General features: G+C 38.6%; 1 protein-coding gene across 1 annotated transcript in view; it reads left to right on the top strand.

The window, feature by feature from the left end:
* GAB1 (GRB2 associated binding protein 1) overlaps nucleotides 1–18,441 on the top strand; it is a 129,906-nt gene that overhangs the window by 91,395 nt on the left and 20,070 nt on the right. Inside the window, exons 3-8 of the mRNA XM_019662037.1 lie at nucleotides 4,679–4,810; nucleotides 4,957–5,182; nucleotides 5,548–5,628; nucleotides 8,236–8,837; nucleotides 10,516–10,601; nucleotides 10,790–11,197. Of these exons, the coding sequence (XP_019517582.1) occupies nucleotides 4,679–4,810; nucleotides 4,957–5,182; nucleotides 5,548–5,628; nucleotides 8,236–8,837; nucleotides 10,516–10,601; nucleotides 10,790–11,197 (1,535 nt within the window). The remainder of the gene's footprint in view (nucleotides 1–4,678; nucleotides 4,811–4,956; nucleotides 5,183–5,547; nucleotides 5,629–8,235; nucleotides 8,838–10,515; nucleotides 10,602–10,789; nucleotides 11,198–18,441) is intronic.

Genomic DNA, 18,441 nt, shown 5'->3' with positions numbered 1-18,441 from the left:
CAAAAAATATTCTTACCAGCAAATGTAGCCCATCTCAGAGAAAAGGATCTCATCTGCCTTCCTGACATATGAGCAACATCAGTTTTATTACCACAGGCTCAGGTACTGTCTGTTAGACATTACGAAATCAGAGGACCTGTCACATGAGCTTTGAAATATTTGACTTTACCAATAAGAAAGACTAAAATTGCTTCCCTGGACTTAAGTTCTTATGCCATTTGGATAGAGAAAATATATATATATTATTTTACATGTTTAGAGGCATTATCTGCTCATCCCAACTTATGTGAGGTATGCTAACACCAGGGCAGTGTGGTTCCAAGTAGGATAAAACTGCATTAAACTGGGGATTATGTGGACCAATTTATTATTTGTGGTTCTCCTCACATAATGATCCACTTCTCTCCACTGAAAACTGGGCAAGGCTTTCCGTAGCAGTATTTAGTAGTTTTCTAAGGAAAATTCCATTAGGAGTTTCTCCAGCAGCTTATTAGCCATTCAGTGGATGCTAATTATAGTCTTCATGCCTTCTGAATTAAGAGACAGGAAATAATTTTACATACATAAGCAAACCCTAAACTGATGTTTTCATTCTCAGAAACTTGATATCAGCATTACTTAGAAAGAGCAGTAAGTTAGAAACCCAGATGAGGCAGAAAGCAACAAACATGGACCCCCCTCAACTATTTGTAGCATAGAACAGGGACAAATCACATGTCTTTATAAGGCAGGACAGAAGTTTGTTTTTTCAGACCAGTTGCCTAACTTTGGCCAGAAATTTTATGTTAGAGAATATTGAGACACAAATGCAATGCTTGCATTAAAATATGCAGAGCAGAGTATATGGTCAAATTAACATGAGTAAATTAATCCTGAAGACTAAAACTTTGAAAATAGTGCATTGTCTGAGACAAAGTGGTAGAATAGTGTCGTTTTCCTTTTAAAGACCTTTGTACGTCATGTTGTCTGGATTGACTGGGCTGCTTCTCACAGATGTTTGAAGGTCTTTTCTTTCATGAGCTTGCTAGTGAACATAATGGAAGTTTCTCTCAGGTTCTTGCTTCTTAGAAGTACAGTTGACCCCCTGAACAACACTGGAGTGGGATTAGGGATGCCAACCCCTGCAGAGTCGAAAATTCAAGTATAATTTGTCACTCCTCGAACAAACTCAGTAGCCCCTTGGTACCTGCGGGGAATTGGTTCCAGGACCTTATAGAAAGTCCCTCATATAAAATGCTGTAGAAAAATGCATACAGTCAGCCCTCCGCATCCACAGACTCCCAACCACAGATGGAAAGTACAGTTTTCTGACTCCTGCGAACATGGCGCTGCGAGGGGTGCAGAGCGTGTGAGCTGTGGCCTGTGGCCTGGGTGCCCGCTGTGGCCCTGGGGCCTGAGGGTGGGCGCCGAGCAGATTCTGCACACCGCCCCAATCCGCTCTTGGTGCCTAAATTCACAGAGAAACATGAATGAATAACAACAGAAAATGGTATCAGAACAGTGGGAATCAGCAATTTTGCCCAAGAAGCTTTGGGAGGTGTTTACTGTAGTTTGCCTGAAGTTGGGACAAAATTGAACAAGCAAAATGAGTTTGGTGCTTTGAAAAGTGAAAGTTGTAGTGAACTCTGCTCTCCTCTATCAGGAGAAGTAACTGAAATTCATGAAGCTCTTGCAGAAAACCTTGTTTGACTGCTCAAGATGATGCTGGGTAACCAACCCCTCAGAACTGGAGGAGTTAGCGAAGAAGCCCAGGAGAAGTACATAAAGTTGACTGCGGAGTGAGAATGGAACCCTCTGAATAAAGCAGTGTGAAACTTAACCTAGCATAGTTGTCTTAAATTAGTAGTGGATAGGAGATTTAAAATAGCAACCTTTAGTAACACCAATGGAAAAAGAAACTACAACAATGCTTCTGGAAGAAAATACCCCTTTCTAATCACAGATAAACACAATATATATCTTCATAACACCGTATGATTTTTTTAGGCTAGGCTACAGTTATAATGGCCTGAATTCCTGAAATTATTTGTAGTAAGATCTAGTTATAAAAATTAAGTAATTCAACAATTACCTTATTACCTTAAGCCCTATATAATATTATAACTTGTTTACACCCTTCTCTAGATTTGGGTCAAACTACTTAATGATCTTTCCATTGGAAATAACTGGCAGTGGAGAATAGTTTTTGTTGGTTGTTACAGTGTCAGATGATGAACAATACTGTCTTAATTTTGCAGTATACTGTGTTTGCTGGTGCTGTTTTTATACAGTGAAGCAAAAGCCTTGCAGGAGAACAAAGTTTAATAATAAAACATTCCGTTTCTTCATTAAAAAAAAAAGAAAGAAAGAAAATACTGTTTTCCAATGGGTTTGTTTGAACCTCCGATGCAAAACTCAAGGATACAGAGGGCCAACTGTATATTTATTGGGAAAAAAAATCCACATATAAGTGAACCCCTGCAGTTCAAACCCGTGTTGTTCAAGGATCAACTATATGTGTAAGTCTTCCCCTATTGTGAACAAGATATTTAAGTAAAAGGAAAAAAGGAGCCTTTGAATCCCAGTACTATTTTCAGAAAAGTGATTGAATCTTGTAGCTATAAACAGGGTAAAAACTTTCGTCATTCACAGGTGGGAGAAATGAAAGGTTTAAAATGAGATTGTCCCATTGTGTTAATAAAACAAAGTCAGACAAATGTGATTGCCTGACGGGGTGATTTTTTTCCCCCACAAAAGATGAATCACTCAGTTCACTTAGTGTATAGCTATCAAATTTAGAAAAAAATATTAAAGGAAAAGTGTATCTGTAAAAACATTCATCTGCAAAAGTTATTCTAGGAGCTACAGTGGAAAACTAGAATTCTTACTATTTTATATACCGATGTATTTCCAGTGTTTGGTTTCATTTCGTTTTGGTCAGAACTAAAAATTGAACTGGATTATACAATTTTACCATGCCTCTATGATAGATGAAAGGAGAAATACGTAAAATATAGTTGTGAATAGAGCCTATAGGATACGGTAACTGCTTTCTAACTCCTCTGCTCTTTTTATTTTTTCTCAATGTTGTATATCTTTTTCTTAAGCTCTTCTTTAAAGGTAAATAGTTTTCATAGTTCTCTTAAGTCACAAGGATTTACTCCGAGTCACTGATGAATCTATGGCATTTTAAATCCCCTTAAATAAATATCTGTATTTGCAACTGAATCAAAACAGTAAAATTTTTATAGGGTTTGTTATATACCTATTTATAATTAAAATTTACTAGACATGAAGTATTTATGAGTTCCCTCTGAAATTATGTCTTTATGTTGTATAAATGTCCAAAATGTTATTTTTGTATTCTCACCATTTTCCATTCTCGCCTCTCATAAATAAGAAAGAATTAGTCAATTAACTCCTGTCATAAATTGTTAGATTCTGTTAGATCAGCTTGTATGACGATCTGACATTGCATGCAGCATAACCAAGATAAATCTTAGAAACGAGCTCAGCTTCTGTTTGCTAAGGCCAAATTCCCCAACCAAAAGAAGTTTTCAAACTTAATTAGCATCTCTTAGGGCTCACAAATTTCTTGAGTAAATTGCAAATTTCACATGCAGGTGAAACTCTCTTTCAACTTGACATAGAGACAGTGCTAAGTGAGTTTCTGTGAGTGAATGATACACTTTTGAGCTCTACCACATGTAAGGCACAGTGAGGCATAGGGGTTCTGATCCTTTTTGTTCCTTTTAGGGATCCACAATTAAAGATAAGCTGTTGTGTTTACCCATATTATGTGTTATTCAAGCTTTACAATTAGGATATGAATTTCTGTGTCTAGGGAAAAGTTATCACATAAGCTATGTAAACTGTGCTGTGGTACACAGATGAATATTAAAGTTGAATGCATAAAAAGACATGATCAAAAGCATGCCGACTTATTCTATTGTATGTAGAGGAGATAGAGCTGACAGGTAGCTATTCCCTGGTGAATTAATAGGCAAAGGACCTGCATTTTATTTTACTTGGTAGAACATATTCATATAATGAATGGATTATGAATGGAAAATTAATATTATAATAGAATTTATATGTTCTAATATAAACAATAAACAAATGTATTTATTCATATATGAGAATTTACCTTTTTCTGGATTTGAAGCCTTGTATTGTTAGCCAGAATAACAGAATTTTTCTTTCATTAAAAATTGACTTGGTTGTATCAATCATTAGTGGGATTTTATTTTTAGGCTTTCAACCCATTTCATATTACTTCATTCTATACAACTTAGCTATTTTCATATGTCTTCTCAGAACATAGTTAAATGTGTAATAAATTACATCTTTACTTGCTGACCCCTTTTGCATGAAAATACTCCAGAAATCTAATAAATGGCAAATGAGACTAGACTGTGAGCTGAGGGAAGAGGTGATGCCTTAAAGTAAAGCTCTTTCCCTGAATGTGAATCCTGGAATTAGAAATATTTCTCCCTAGTCTGCTGAGAAGTAGAAAGAATGAAGAGCAGACTGGAGATGGGGTGAAGCACTGATCCTGATACTCAGCATCATGGGCCTGTCGGTGCTACGTAATAACATGGGTCTCCTTGGATGGTTGGCTTGGCTTTGAAGGCGCTGTATGATCATGGAAAAATATCTGCCTCTTGTGCCAAGATCTGTAGAACATCTTCCTTCCCAGGAGCCACAAAACTGAAGACCATTGAAGGCAAGGTTAACTGTGGCTTGTTTAGAGCCTCTGGAAGAAAGGGCCCTACTCTTCAGACCTGGTTGACAAGAACCAATTTTTTCCTGTATAAATGTTGCCATGTAGGTCAGTATTTGTTTTAACTGACATGGTCATGATTTATCCTGTTTTCCTGTGATTAAACAATTTATCTCCAAATTTTCAAGTAGCTGTGTTTAAGAAAAAATTCTTAAAATCGGACAGAGAATGACAGTTATGCTTTTGTGTTGCAGATCCTGTGAAGCCCCCTGCCAGCTCCTTACAAGCACCAGCAGATTTACCTTTAGCGATAAATACAGCACCACCATCCACCCAGTTGGAGTCATCCTCTGCTGCCCCACCTCCTCCATACCAGCTAATTAACCTTCCGCCACATCTGGAAACTCTTGGCATACAGGAGGATCCTCAAGACTACCTCTTGCTAATCAACTGTCAAAGCAAGAAGCCTGAACCCACCAGGTAAACCACATATGCGTGTGTGTGTGCGTATGTGTGTGTGCGCGCACGTGTACATTTAGGAGTCTTACTTTGAAACTTTTTTAATCCTGATTTGAAGGCTTAAAAGAAACCAGCTAGCTATAGAGGTTTATATTTCAGGTTTATATTTCTCCACTCCTGACTTCTGATATTCAGGAGATTTTATTGAAGAAACACATTCTCTAGCATCTTGGGCAAAGAATACTTACTTGTACAAAAAGGCTCTTTTGGGAACCTGTCTCCTGTTGCACAGTCTTTGTTACAGACTCACAGTATTACTTGCTTAACAGATTTCACTGATTTATAAATGGTGATCTTGCTCCATTTCTTATGTGATTGTAAACCAGCCAAGGGTCATCTTTTGTTTCTGAAGAAGGAGAGGAATACCTACTACTAGAAGATTTTGAAAGCAAAACGATTCCATTGCAGTGAGTGTGTCGTGGTTGCTTTGGATCTGTGTGAGAAATTAATCACACAGGTAAAATCCCAATATAGCAAATTCTATGGAAAATACAAATTGGGCTTTAGTGAAATTGGATGAAATGAAATATATTGCTCAAAACTATGAAACTTTTGAATTTTCATCCCTACCAATGAAGCAGAGTGGATTTTAGTGCTTGACCAGAGGTTTCGGAAAGCCTTTCCCAAATCCTTGGTTTCACTGTCGTCTCCATCCCTGCTCTAAGACCCCTCTCTTTTTCTAAGCTATAAGATATTTTAATTTGATGTTGAGTAATTGGAAGGTTTGAGGTAATGGTGAGAGTTGGAATCAGAAAATTATCAGGCCTGTCTCTGCCATTAACAGCTGTGACAACTAATGATACTCAGTATATTTATTATTTTAACTTGCTGTATAAATGTGTGGGGGTGAATCGCATAGTAGATATAAAAGATGTTTTTTAAACAAGGTTTTTAGATACTAAGCATTTTTATAAGAAAAGTGTATTTTCATATAGAAAGTGACTGTTACTGCACTAGGAACATATAAAGCACTTGTTCAAAAAAATTTATATAGAATTTATTAAGATCCACAGATTAGTTTTCGAGAACCATTCCCAGAGATAATAGAAACAACTCACAAACATTCCAAAGATAGATTTCTATGTATTTGTTATAATGGGATTTTACCTGTAAGAGCAAAAAAAATTTTTGTAAATCAACACTAGTTAATAATACCAAATTCTAACTTGATTTTGCTTGTTTGCTGTGAGTATTTAAAATTAGACACTCGCAACATTGTTACCTATGCTACTAACTGAGATTTTATTTTTGGAGATACACAGTTATTTTTTAGTATCAACTTTTTAAAAGCCAACAGCTAAGTGACAGTTTTCAGTACATTTTCTTTTCATATAGTGTCTCTCATTGACCTCACTGATACCACAATTTTCTTGTTGTAGTAGAAATTATGCTCAGATATATTTTGTATCTATGTTTTGCAAAAGTGACAGTTAAATAACAAATATTTATGATATGCTATGCTAGGTGCTATGGAGGTGCAAACTAATTACATAAGATATAGCCCCCTCAGATATAGTTCCCTCCTGAGTTTACAAGTAAAGCTTGTGAGGAAGTCAAAACATGCAAGCATTAAATGTTTCTAGATAGAGGCAAGATATGACAATTGCCTCTCAAACTCTTGTGCATTCTGCAAGCCTCAGCTCAGACATGTACCCTAAACTCCCAGGCTGGATTAAATGCCTCTGTGTATTTTCATAGCACTGGGGTTGTGCCTCCCTATGTCTGTTTTATCACATAATCAGAAATAGATTGATATTTTGATTCATTCTCCACTAAAATATAAGCAAGTCAAGGGCAGGGAATGTATTACTCACTGTACTTCTAGCATCTTATAACTCACATGTTTGAATTAAATGGCGTGAACATTTTAGAATATGTGTAGATGTGTTGGAAGGAAATTTCTCCACTGGGAGGAGTAGGATTTGAATTACAGCTGGTTGGTAAGAGAAAAGGAGGCTGTCGTTAGTAAATTGCATAACAGCACCTTGAGGGAAAGGATCCTTGAGAAGGAGAGAGAAGGTGCCAGTCAATGAAATAAGGGAATAATCACTGAAGGAGAAGGAAAATCAGGATATCACTATATGGCCTCTCTGATTCCAGAGAGGGCGAGTTCCAATGAATAAACGCAATATACAGTGCCAGATGTTACTAAGAAATCAGGGAAGGTAAGCCATTAAAAAAATTATCAGAAGTTATTTTTTAAATTATTAACTTGAAGTTCCCACAGAACTTTGGACAAAGAGGTAGTTAAGGCATCTTGTTCAACATTAAGGAAGTGTGAATGTGCTGGTAGCGTTAGCTTCATTTTGGCTTGCACCCAAATTTTGTGATACCACCAACTATAGAAACTGAAAGTGTACCCAAAGCATAAAATAGACTCTAATGAGATTCCTCAAGGTTAAGTATTGTTTAGCATTGGCTAACTCAGGGGCTTGTGTTTTGATCCTCTTTACTGTATTGGCTAAATGCTGGTTAAAGAAAATTAGTAGAAAGGGAGATACACAAAACCTTTCAAGGTGCCACTTCCTTGTAGATCACACTGAATTTATTCAATACCAGGTAATCATTAGACTTTTAGTTTTACAGAAAAACAAATCTGTCACAGATAGGCTAAAGAGCAATGGATCACCTGGATGCGCTGTGTTGGCATGAAGTTTTTGCATGCTGTTCAAGGAAATGCTTTTCCTTGTTTCTATGCCTTAATCATTTACCTTTCTCTGAGTTTTGTACCTTTCTAATTCCAGTACTTCAGGGATTGTGTTTTATGTGTGGATTTAATAGGTGGAGTTGGGGGTGCGGGCAGGTCCAGAACAGGAATTATGGAGAATGCTTTCGGTGGTTTTGTGGTGGTGGTTTTGTTGTCTGGTGTATAATCATAAAATGAGGAACATTCGTGCTTTAAATCTCATGAAAAAAGCGAGGATTTTGATTGCTAAGCTATAGATACATGTATTAAAATGTAGTTTTATGTCTTCACTGTGCCCTCTTTTCTGCCATTAACAATTTTGATTTAGAGCACATGCGGATTCCGCGAAGTCCACCTCCTCTGACACAGACTGCAATGATAACGTCCCTTCTCATAAAAATCCTGCTTCCGCCCAGAGCAAACACGGAGTGAATGGCTTCTTCCAGCAGCAAATGATGTACGACTCTCCGCCGTCTCGTGCTGCGTCTGTTTCCGTCGACTCCAGCCTTTATAATCTGCCCAGGAGTTATTCCCACGATGTTTTACCAAAGGCGTCTCCATCAAGCACCGAAGCAGATGGAGAACTTTACGTGTTTAATACCCCGTCTGGGACAGCGAGCGTAGAGACTCAGATGAGGCATGTATCTATTAGTTACGACATTCCTCCAGCACCTGGTAATACTTACCAGATTCCACGAACATTTCCAGAAGGAACCTTGGGACAGACGTCAAAGCTAGACACTATTCCAGATATTCCTCCACCGCGGCCGCCGAAACCACACCCGGTTCACGACCGATCTCCGGTGGAAACGTGTAGCATCCCACGCACGGCCTCAGACGCTGACAGTAGTTACTGTATCCCGACCGCAGGAATGCCGCCGTCGCGCAGCAATACCATTTCCACTGTGGATTTAAACAAACTGCGGAAAGGTCAGCTCTAGTTGGCGTCTACTCTGTCAGAGGTTCATGATAGAAAAGTCTCTTTTTCTAAATGTTCTTTTAAGCAGAGGATGATGTTAAATGATTGTCCACTGTTTCTTCAGCCCTGCAGTTAGTTACCCACTCATGTAGCAAAGATACAGTCGCAGGTGCCTGGCCGGGTGTGTGCGCATGCGTGTGTGTTCTGCTGGAAGGGAGGAGGTGGAGGTTTTCATCCCTGAGGAAATGTGGCCTTAGCAACGCTTCGCTGCCTCAGGAAGTGTGCACCCCTCTCTCCCACTTTCTAGATATCCTGGGTGGGTAGGCTCTGATGGGTCAGAGGAGCAGGAAGGGGGCCAGCCACAAAGCCTGTCCGAGTCATACATACCCTTTCCTGTATTTGTGCGCCATCATGGCCACTTCCTTGTCACATCTGTTGGGTTCCATTTCCTTCCTTCCTAGAAAAGCAGCTTTTACGTCGTGCCGAATGAGTGACAGTCAGTTCCAGTTAAACCATTTTTTTGGTTTGGTGTTATTTACTTTTTTTTTTTTTTTAAGATTTTTATTGGGGAATTGGGGAATGGGAACAGTGCTGGGGAATTGGGGGAAGGGGAACAGACAAGTTGCTGTCTTTTTGTTCTTCAGTCTAGCTGTGGAGGACGTTGCTTCACTGGCCCAAGTTGGCACCATCATTGCGCTCTTCCCCGGCGAGGCAGATCAGTCGCCGGCTTCTGGACGGCCGCTCACTGCGGCTGCTGGCCGCTCACGCTGGCTGCTGGCTACACACGGTAGCCCATGGCAACCCACTGCAGCAGGGGCTGCAGCCTACCCTTGCCGGGGACTCACTGGCAGCCCAGCTCCAGGTTAAGCTGTTGTTCAGCATCTTAGCTGTAGAGGGCAGTGTCACTGGCCCTCATATGTGCTATCCGAACTGGGGCCCTCTGGCATCCCAAGCCAGCTCTTAACCACCGCGCCACTCTGCCGGCCCGGTGTTATTTACTTTTAAAGCTCCATATCTTCTCTCCCCTTCTTCCTAGCCACTTCACTTTTTCCTACACCATCTATTAGAGACTGACAAAAGTTATAGATCTTGAAAGGAGAAAAAGTGAGCCTGGGTTATACTCTGAGATTCTTAAAGTCCTAAAAATAGAAAACCAAAGTGCAAAATGCACATACCCTAAAAGCTATGTGCTAGCGTTTCTGGGTATTGTGATAGTTTTCCAACTGTCTTAAAGAACATAAAGATTTACTGCATTATAGATGTCCTTATAACAATACTTAATTAGCCATTCAATATCAATTTCTAACTCCCTTCTTGAAGTGTTGGTATAATCTGGTAATAAGTTAGTGAGATTTAAGTTAGGCCCAAGGTGGTGCAAAAGATGAAAAAATAGGAGTATATCTTTTCCCCATTTTTAGATAACCTGTCTCATCCCAGGCTTAGACATTCACTCATTGTCATAATCACATATTGATACTGGTTAGCCTATGAGTGAGTGTCTGCATTTTCTAGGGTTTAATGTGCCAATTCAAGATATTATTCTGTGAGCATCCTTTTTAAAATTTGTGTGTGCATACGTAACTGCATGTGTGTGTGTTTATAAAGAGGGACAGAGAATAGGTCATTCCTGATTACCCTGAGAACTGGCAAAGATGGGAAGAAATGTTGATAGTTTGTTCTTTATTTTAGATGCTAGTTCTCAAGACTGCTATGATATTCCACGAACATTTCCAAGTGATAGATCTAGTTCACTCGAAGGCTTCCATAACCACTTTGTAAGTATAATTGACCTTGGCATCGAGTGTGTTTCATTGTCAAAATCCTCGCGCTTAGTTCCCTGAGACTAAATGAGATCATGAAATAAAAGTCCCCTCAGATCCATATGAATAGGTGTGACTTACAATTATGTTTTCCTGTTTGACACTAGTTTTTGTTTATTAAAAGAAATGTATGTGTGTTTTAGAAATTCAAAAATGTATTGACAGTAGGAAGTGTATCAAGTGAAGAACTGGATGAAAATTACGTCCCGATGAATCCCAACTCTCCGCCTCGAAAACATTCCAGCAGTTTCACAGAACCAATTCAGGAAGCCAATTATGTGCCAATGACTCCAGGGACATTTGATTTCTCTTCATTTGGGATGCAAGTTCCTCCTCCTGCTCACATGGGCTTCAGGTCCAGCCCAAAGACCCCTCCCAGAAGGCCAGTTCCTGTTGCAGACTGTGAACCACCCCCCGTGGATAGGAACCTCAAGCCGGACAGAAAAGGTAAGGAGAGCATGGCAGAGGAAGAGGGGCGGGGTCTCCAGTTTAGATCTGCACCTCACTCTTGTGAAACCCAAAACAGAATTGGGACTGTTTTGGATTCTGAAGTACTTCAGTTACCTTCGTTGTTAACCTGTATAAGCAGTATTGCTGTTTACAGATTAATAATTATTATATCATGTGTTGATGCCCCGCTGAGATTTTTAAGTCTCCTATCTCTAGAGCAGAGGTTACAAACTAAAATACTCGCAAGGATTGGCAGGGGACAGGAGAGAATGAGGAGAAACCGGAATTTCCTTGCCCCATCTAGATGGGGTAACTACCTGCTCCCCGACAGTCCTGTGCTGACTTGTGAAAGTAATGTGGACCCACACAGGCAAAGCTTCCAATGTATCAAGAGAAGCCAGAAATTTCAGATTTTATGGATATTATCTTTTGATTTTTAAGTTCCGTCAGCTAGCTTAATTATTGTAAAAAACAAACATTGCAGGCCAAACCAAACACTTCTACAACCTACATATGGTCTTTGGCTGCTGTGTTGTAATGTCTGCTCAGGAGTATGTAATACCGAGGCAGGTCTGAGATATTTAGTGCACCCGACATAATTCTTTAAGAACAGTGAGGTTGCTTGTATAATCTTTCCATTCTGTCCGTATAACAAGTTATTAAAAATTATCCTTCCTCTGCTGGTGTGTAAATAAATGCTTCTAGTCTATTCTTTCATACTGGCCTGTGTAATGTTAAATTCTAAGGTGGCATGATTTGTTAAGAATTTGTTGTAGGGCCCGCTGAGTGGCTCAGTTGGTTAAGAGTTTGAGCTCTGAGCAACAGTGGTTCGATGCCCGGCCTGAGCTGAGCTGCCGCTGAGCTGCCAACAGGTGGCAGGATGGCTCAGCTAAAAAAAAAAAAAAAAGAATTTGGTGTAAAAGAAACTTCTCAGCCAAATTGGTAATATGTACCCAAGTTTTAAAAATCTGGGTTTGAGTGGTTAAAACCCAGTCAGATAGGTGCGTTGCAGCATGCAGTCAGTGTGATTTAATCTTGAAAACCAAATAAGTGAATATATCGGCTATGTGATAAGCGGCACAATTTCTAGGGTATTCAGCACATTTGAAAAAGTCTCATGTGCAGTATGTAGCTTTTTAAGAGCATGTAATGTTTGTGTATCTTTCTCATTAACCCGGGCTTAGATCATTAATATTAATTCTAATTAAGTTCCAGTTGTGGGGAACAGAGACAGATTAGTTGTTCTAGTCCTCTAACCATCTTACAATGACTTTACAGTAAAACAGAACAACATAGGTTCTTGGCTACTTCTGGAGATTATGTTCAGTCTTTTAAAAATTAGCTGAACTGTTGAGAGAGAGTCCTGACTCATTGGCTGGATTATTTACTTGGTATCTTTTCTTAGAAACAAAATGAACTGAGAAAGCACCCAGAATAAAATACCCACCTAGTTTTTGGCAAAATCTAGGAGATTGGGTTTAGCAAAACAAAAGAGTTTACTAAAATCATAGTAATAAGAAAAAAAGGCTTTTGCTTTTCTTTATACTAGTCTACTTTTTCAATAAATATGACATAAGAGAGAAGGCATGAGAGAATATTTAATGTTGCAGGACAAACTTTGTCAACCCACTTTAGAAAGCTATAACTATTTAAGAAAAACACATTTTAAAACCCAAATTCAAATCTTAGATCACAGTTTTTATCCTTGAAAACTTAAACTGTAAATACAAATGTCTTATTTGGTCATGAAATTCTTCTCATTACGCATATCATCAGATGAGTCTTTTAAATTTCTAATTTTGTGACATCAGATATGTGACTCAATCTAATATTCTGGTATCTCTTAACTAAACTTTATAAGAAGCAAACCTAATTCTATCAAATATGGCTTGATTAGTTTCAGAGCTCAGTATAACTAGTTCAGCATCCAATATAGCCAATTTCTGGAGTGCCTTCCTTGGAAGGGTCTACAATAAATGAGTGACATTCTAGTCTTGTTCATACCCCCAATTACAGATGTCAGCTGCTGTAGTTAGTAATACAGATGAGTTTTTTAAATACTTCTGAGTAATTGAAGCTGCAGAAATACATAGATATTCTAAACATTTACATTTAATACGTTTTCACATATCCTTTGCCCATCACCCAGCCTGCAGTAGCTATGTTTTCATGCATACTATTCCTGTCATGATACTATTTGTTTTGAACCAAGTTTTGTGTGTATATTACCAGAGGAGAAAAACATAATATGCATGCATTGTATTAAATATTGGGACAGCAGATGAGTCATTAGAAGTACAGGACAAATTATGTGTTGATTTAATTTCACTGAAACTTTTATATTTTAATGGAAAAGCAATTTTGTAAAGTTTAGCATACATGTCTATAAGATACATAGCGTGGCTTCTCTTAACGTCAGTCATTACATAAATCTACCATATTTAACCCCCAAACTTATCTAGGTTCCCCTGTTCCCATCCAGTCTGCTTCTAACATGATGTAGCAGCTATTAGAGCCTCAAATGCTGTCTTTACATTTTGTGTTGTTCAGCTTTATCCAGTCACGGCCTTCTGCAGTTGGTTCTGACCCTTAGTTATTGTATCGATTTTTAAAAAGCAGCGCAGGGTTTCTTCTGTTGTTCTATACATTAGTTTGGTGAAAGTGTCTTCAGGTCTGGGTCTTTCCTTCAGGTAGGAAGCATCCAGTAGCCAGGCGTGAGGAGCTTCCCTCGGGGGGTCTTATTTGGGCACAGAGATATATTTGCTCTAGACATTCTTCAGAGATCTTCTAAAGTTTTTGAATGTGATTAAAAATGCACATGTTTTCTTAAAATGGCTTTTATACTATAATGTTTGGAAGATGAATGATTGATACCAGGAAATGTAACTAGATTTTAATAAACGAACAATAAAGTTTGAACCTCAAGTTAGATTTTTGGTTTGGTGTTACAATTTAAAGCAAGTGAGTATGGAGTGCATTTTTACAGCTTAACCTTTGCATGCCAGTTTTTTTGGGGGTTTTTCCTAAATAGTCTTGACCTTCCAATATAATTATAATTACTATATTCTTCTTTATACAGTGAGACCATTAAAACAATGTGAAAATTCTTCAGTATGCTACCTCGATGAGTTTTTGAAATTAGCAGAGGATAATAATGTTGTGAATTATTTCTCCTCTTTCTTGAATTTTGAGATGCCTACTGGAAATAATAGTATAATCTGTAAAACTTCAGAAGAGTAAATAATTTAGGCTAAATTAAACCTGTAATACGGAAAATACATTTTCTACTTTGAGTTGAACGTATGGAGGCAGTACTTATTAAAATACTTAATAGTTATGGACTTTTCAAAAAAGGATTGTATCCACTTATTGGAAATGACCTCATTTGACTGACTGCCTTGACCCTATTTGGGATGAACAACTTTGGAAACAATATTCCATTGCTCTTTTTTTCCTCTTAAAGGACTAACAAAAAATTATGCCATTGATTAGACAAAACACCACCATTTTTAAGAGAGCTGCAGTTCATCAGCATAGATTTAAGTCCTACCAGTTATAGGCTATACCCTGTGGTAGGTCTTGGGTCTCCAAACAAAAGGAAGAGAAGGTGGCTACACCACCGGTTAGTGGAGGAGGTAGAAAAGTAAACACATTATTATCATCATTAACATGGGAGGGGCTGTGGTTGAGGTAAGCTCTTGGCACTGTTAGCTAAGCTCCCCTGAGGAAAATCTGAGTGGGTGAGTGGCAATTAAATGATGGTAGAGAAGGGGAGGATGGCAGAGGATCTTCTAGTCAGAATAAACAATATCCCCAGATCCTTTAGAAAGAGGGGAGAAGGGGGCTGTCTGAGAGCTGTGGGCGGAAGGGAGGGAATGAGATAGGGAGGGAGGGAGGAATGTGGGAACAGAGGGACCAGGGCCAATTGCCTCGCAGGTCCCTGACCCTGAAGGGATTATGGTCCACGCTGATGAGTTTGGGCTTTATGTTGAGACCACCCTTAAAGGGTTTTTATGCAGGCAAGTAATAGAATCAGGTTGGCCCCTAAAAAGCTCATTCTAAGATTTAAAAATGTGGTAGAAAACAATTGTATTTTTAAATGTAAAATGTTATAAAATCAGCACCTTCCTCAGAGAGCACTTTGCCAGTTGTCCAAACAGGGTTCCTAAAACTGTGGCTTGGTTTAGAGATGTCAAACAGAAAAGTTGTAACAACAGTCCTTTTCCTGGCCCTCCGTTGCTCCCTCAGTGTGGAGACTTACAGTGATTTTAGAACTTTTGAGGGCACATGGCGTATGAGTGGAGGTCACTTAGCCATGCAATGTGAGTTTATCACTTCTAGAAAAACCAGGTAAGTGAACTGCACATGGATGAAGGGACTTGCAGATTTTTTATTTTCTTGGGGGAATGAAAACAAACTATTATGTTGTCATTATAAATATAAAGAAAATTGATGTAGGGAGATTAGAGAGAACGTGCAATCCAGAATGATTCCGAAGAGATCTGCTATGGGAACTGGTATATAGGAAACAAAGCAGGTTTGTGGTGAGTCAAAGAGGATAAATTCCGTTTTGAACATGTAGTGTGAATGCCTGTAGAACACCCAAGTGGGTGGTTTTGTAGATATGTAGATTAGGATCTCTGGGGAAAGATCTGAACCAGAGATTAAGATTTACCAAATTGCACTCCAAATTAGAAAGCAGATCACATGATCCAGAGGTTGACAGTCCTGCGTGAGATAGTTTTAAGCCATAAGGGTTAAAGCACAGTAGGAATTTCACCAGTCATCAGTGCTGTTTGCTAAATGGAAAAAAAAAAAAAATGTTGCTTTCTTTGTTGAAACCTAGTCTAGCTAAAGCCAAGTTGTAACTTCCTTGGATTTAAAAGTTGATGCTCAAATGAGTTCTTCTGTTTCCCCTCAGAATTCGAGAATTGTATAACTCCAGAGTTAGTTCATTTTGGCCCTTACTCTAGTATTATTTCTTACTCTTCATTTTCACACCTTCAACCATCAGAAAAACATTCAAGTACTTGCCTACAGAAAACCATTCAAGTATTTGCCTACAGTCAGTAGAGAAGACAAGGCTAAGACAAGCTACTGACACCTTGGACTTCTCCTTTTCCTTTCTCACCTCATATGCAATATTCAGCTGTCATTTGGGTGTGACTTTTATTTCTGTCTGGAATATAAATGTTGAATTGAGTTTGGAAGGATATGAAGAAATAAAGCTAACAAAATGCCTAAGTGACTCAGAACAATTCAGTGTAACATTTCCACGTTGTGGCTTTTATCCTAAAATCAATCTTAAGCTTTGGATGGAGTAGAAAATACATGTAAATTTTATAAATGTACTTTTAAAAATCTCACTCAATACAATATTCTTCTATTAAGAAAACCAAGGAGTATCCTTGGAAGTACTTGAGAGATGGAACCAAGGAGTATCCTTGGAAGTACTTGAGAGATGGCATTGGTTTCGGGGAAAGATGATGAGTTCAGTGTAAAATGCTAGAAGGATAATTAGAGGTGAGCTCTCAGACAACTGAAGTACGGAACTAGATTATAACTAGGTAGATGTAGCAGTCACATGACCTTGATTATTTAACCATAAAGGATGGAAAGTTGAGAAAAAGTGAAGAGTGACCACTGGTAGATAGCCACAGTTAAAAATCAAGCAGCGGCTGACAGCTAATGAAAATGGGTCTTTTAGAAAAAGCAGAGGACACAGGACAGACTGAATAAGCATCAACAAACCAAAAGTAGTTCTAAAAGCAGTTTATAATTATTAAACATGACATCATTCACATGGCATTCAAGAAGATGTAAGATCTCAAACTGAGGAGTTCAAAACGGAATGCTAAACACTGATTTCCTAAGATGCTCTATTTACCAGAGGGATAGAGAGATGCAGCGCAGTGGGCTAGAGAGTACAGGAGCGCGCACCAGCAGGTAGGAGGCTGGAGGCTAGAGGCAGCCTTAATTTAGTCTCTGATTAGTGTTGTTACCTGAGCAAGTCACTCCACTTCTTTCATTCTCCAGGGGTATCTCATTCATAAGATGAAGATGGATTTGGTCTGTGAGGGCCTTTCAACTCTAAAATAAATGTACTTTTCTATGGTAAAGCTTATTACCCTGTGCCTCTTACTTTTTTAAAAGGGAAATACACTATCTGAGGGAGTTTTTAAAAGTTAACGTCCTCCTTTGTTTTAGAAAAGGTAGACATTTCTCCAAAGAGGACACACAGATGGCCAATAGACATATGAAAAAATTCTCAATGTCACTAATCATCAGAGAAATAAAAACCACAGGAGATATCACCTCACACGGATTAGAATGGCTATCATCAACAAGACAAATAATAACAAGTGTTGGAGAGGCTGTGGAGAAAAAGGAACCCTCATACACTGTTGGTGGGAATGCAGATTGGTGCAGCTGCTATGGAAGGCAGTGTGGAGGTTCCTCAGAAAATTAAGAATAGAATTACCATATGACCCAGCAATCCCTCTCCGGTATCTACCCAAAAAATCTGAAAATTTTATCTGTAAAGATATATGTGCTCTGATGTTCATTGCAGCTTTGTTTATGGTGGTCAAGACATAGAAACAACCAAAATGTCCTTTGATAGATGATTGGATAAAGAAATGTGGTATATATACACAATGGAATACTATTCTGTCATAAGAAAAGATTATAAATAATGCCATTTGCGACAACATGGGTGGATCTTGAGATTATTATGCTAAGCGAAATAAGTCACACAGAAAAAGTTGAGAACCATATGATTTCACTGATACATGGTATATAAAACTGAAAGCAACAAAGGAACAAGACAAACAAATGAAGAAACAAAAACTCATAGATACGATAGTTTAGTGGTTACCAGAGGGTAAGGAGGGAAGGGGCGGTAGATGAAGGTGAAAGGAGTAAATATATGGTGATGGAAGGAGAACTGACTTTGGGTGGTGAGCACAAAATGTGATATGTAGATGACGTATTACAGAATTGTGCACTTGAAACCTATGTAACTTTACTAACAGTTATCACCCCAATAAACTTTATTTTAAAAGAAAAGTGCTATACCAGCGTGACCCCAGTGTAGGTCAATATGCAGGGTAGGATCATGGCCCAAAATTTTAGCACTCAAATGTGTAAGTAGGCCTTCCTCATTTCTGAGTTAACTCAATGTATTAATTGCCTAACTTAGAAAATTGGTTAGAGTATTTTCATGTTTTATAATCAAGATAATCACATTTTAAGAAACTTAGAGGGCCAACCGAGTGGCCTGTTGATTAGGAGTTGGCTTGGGATGCCAGCTCTGAGCAGCAGGGCCCCAGTTCGGATCCCACAC

This window comes from Hipposideros armiger, unplaced genomic scaffold (assembly GCF_001890085.2).
Source record: "Hipposideros armiger isolate ML-2016 unplaced genomic scaffold, ASM189008v1 scaffold_364, whole genome shotgun sequence".
In the NCBI taxonomy this organism is placed as follows: Eukaryota; Metazoa; Chordata; class Mammalia; order Chiroptera; family Hipposideridae; genus Hipposideros; species Hipposideros armiger.
Note: the sequence above shows the minus strand (reverse complement) of the source record. Positions and strands in the feature narration are given on the sequence as shown.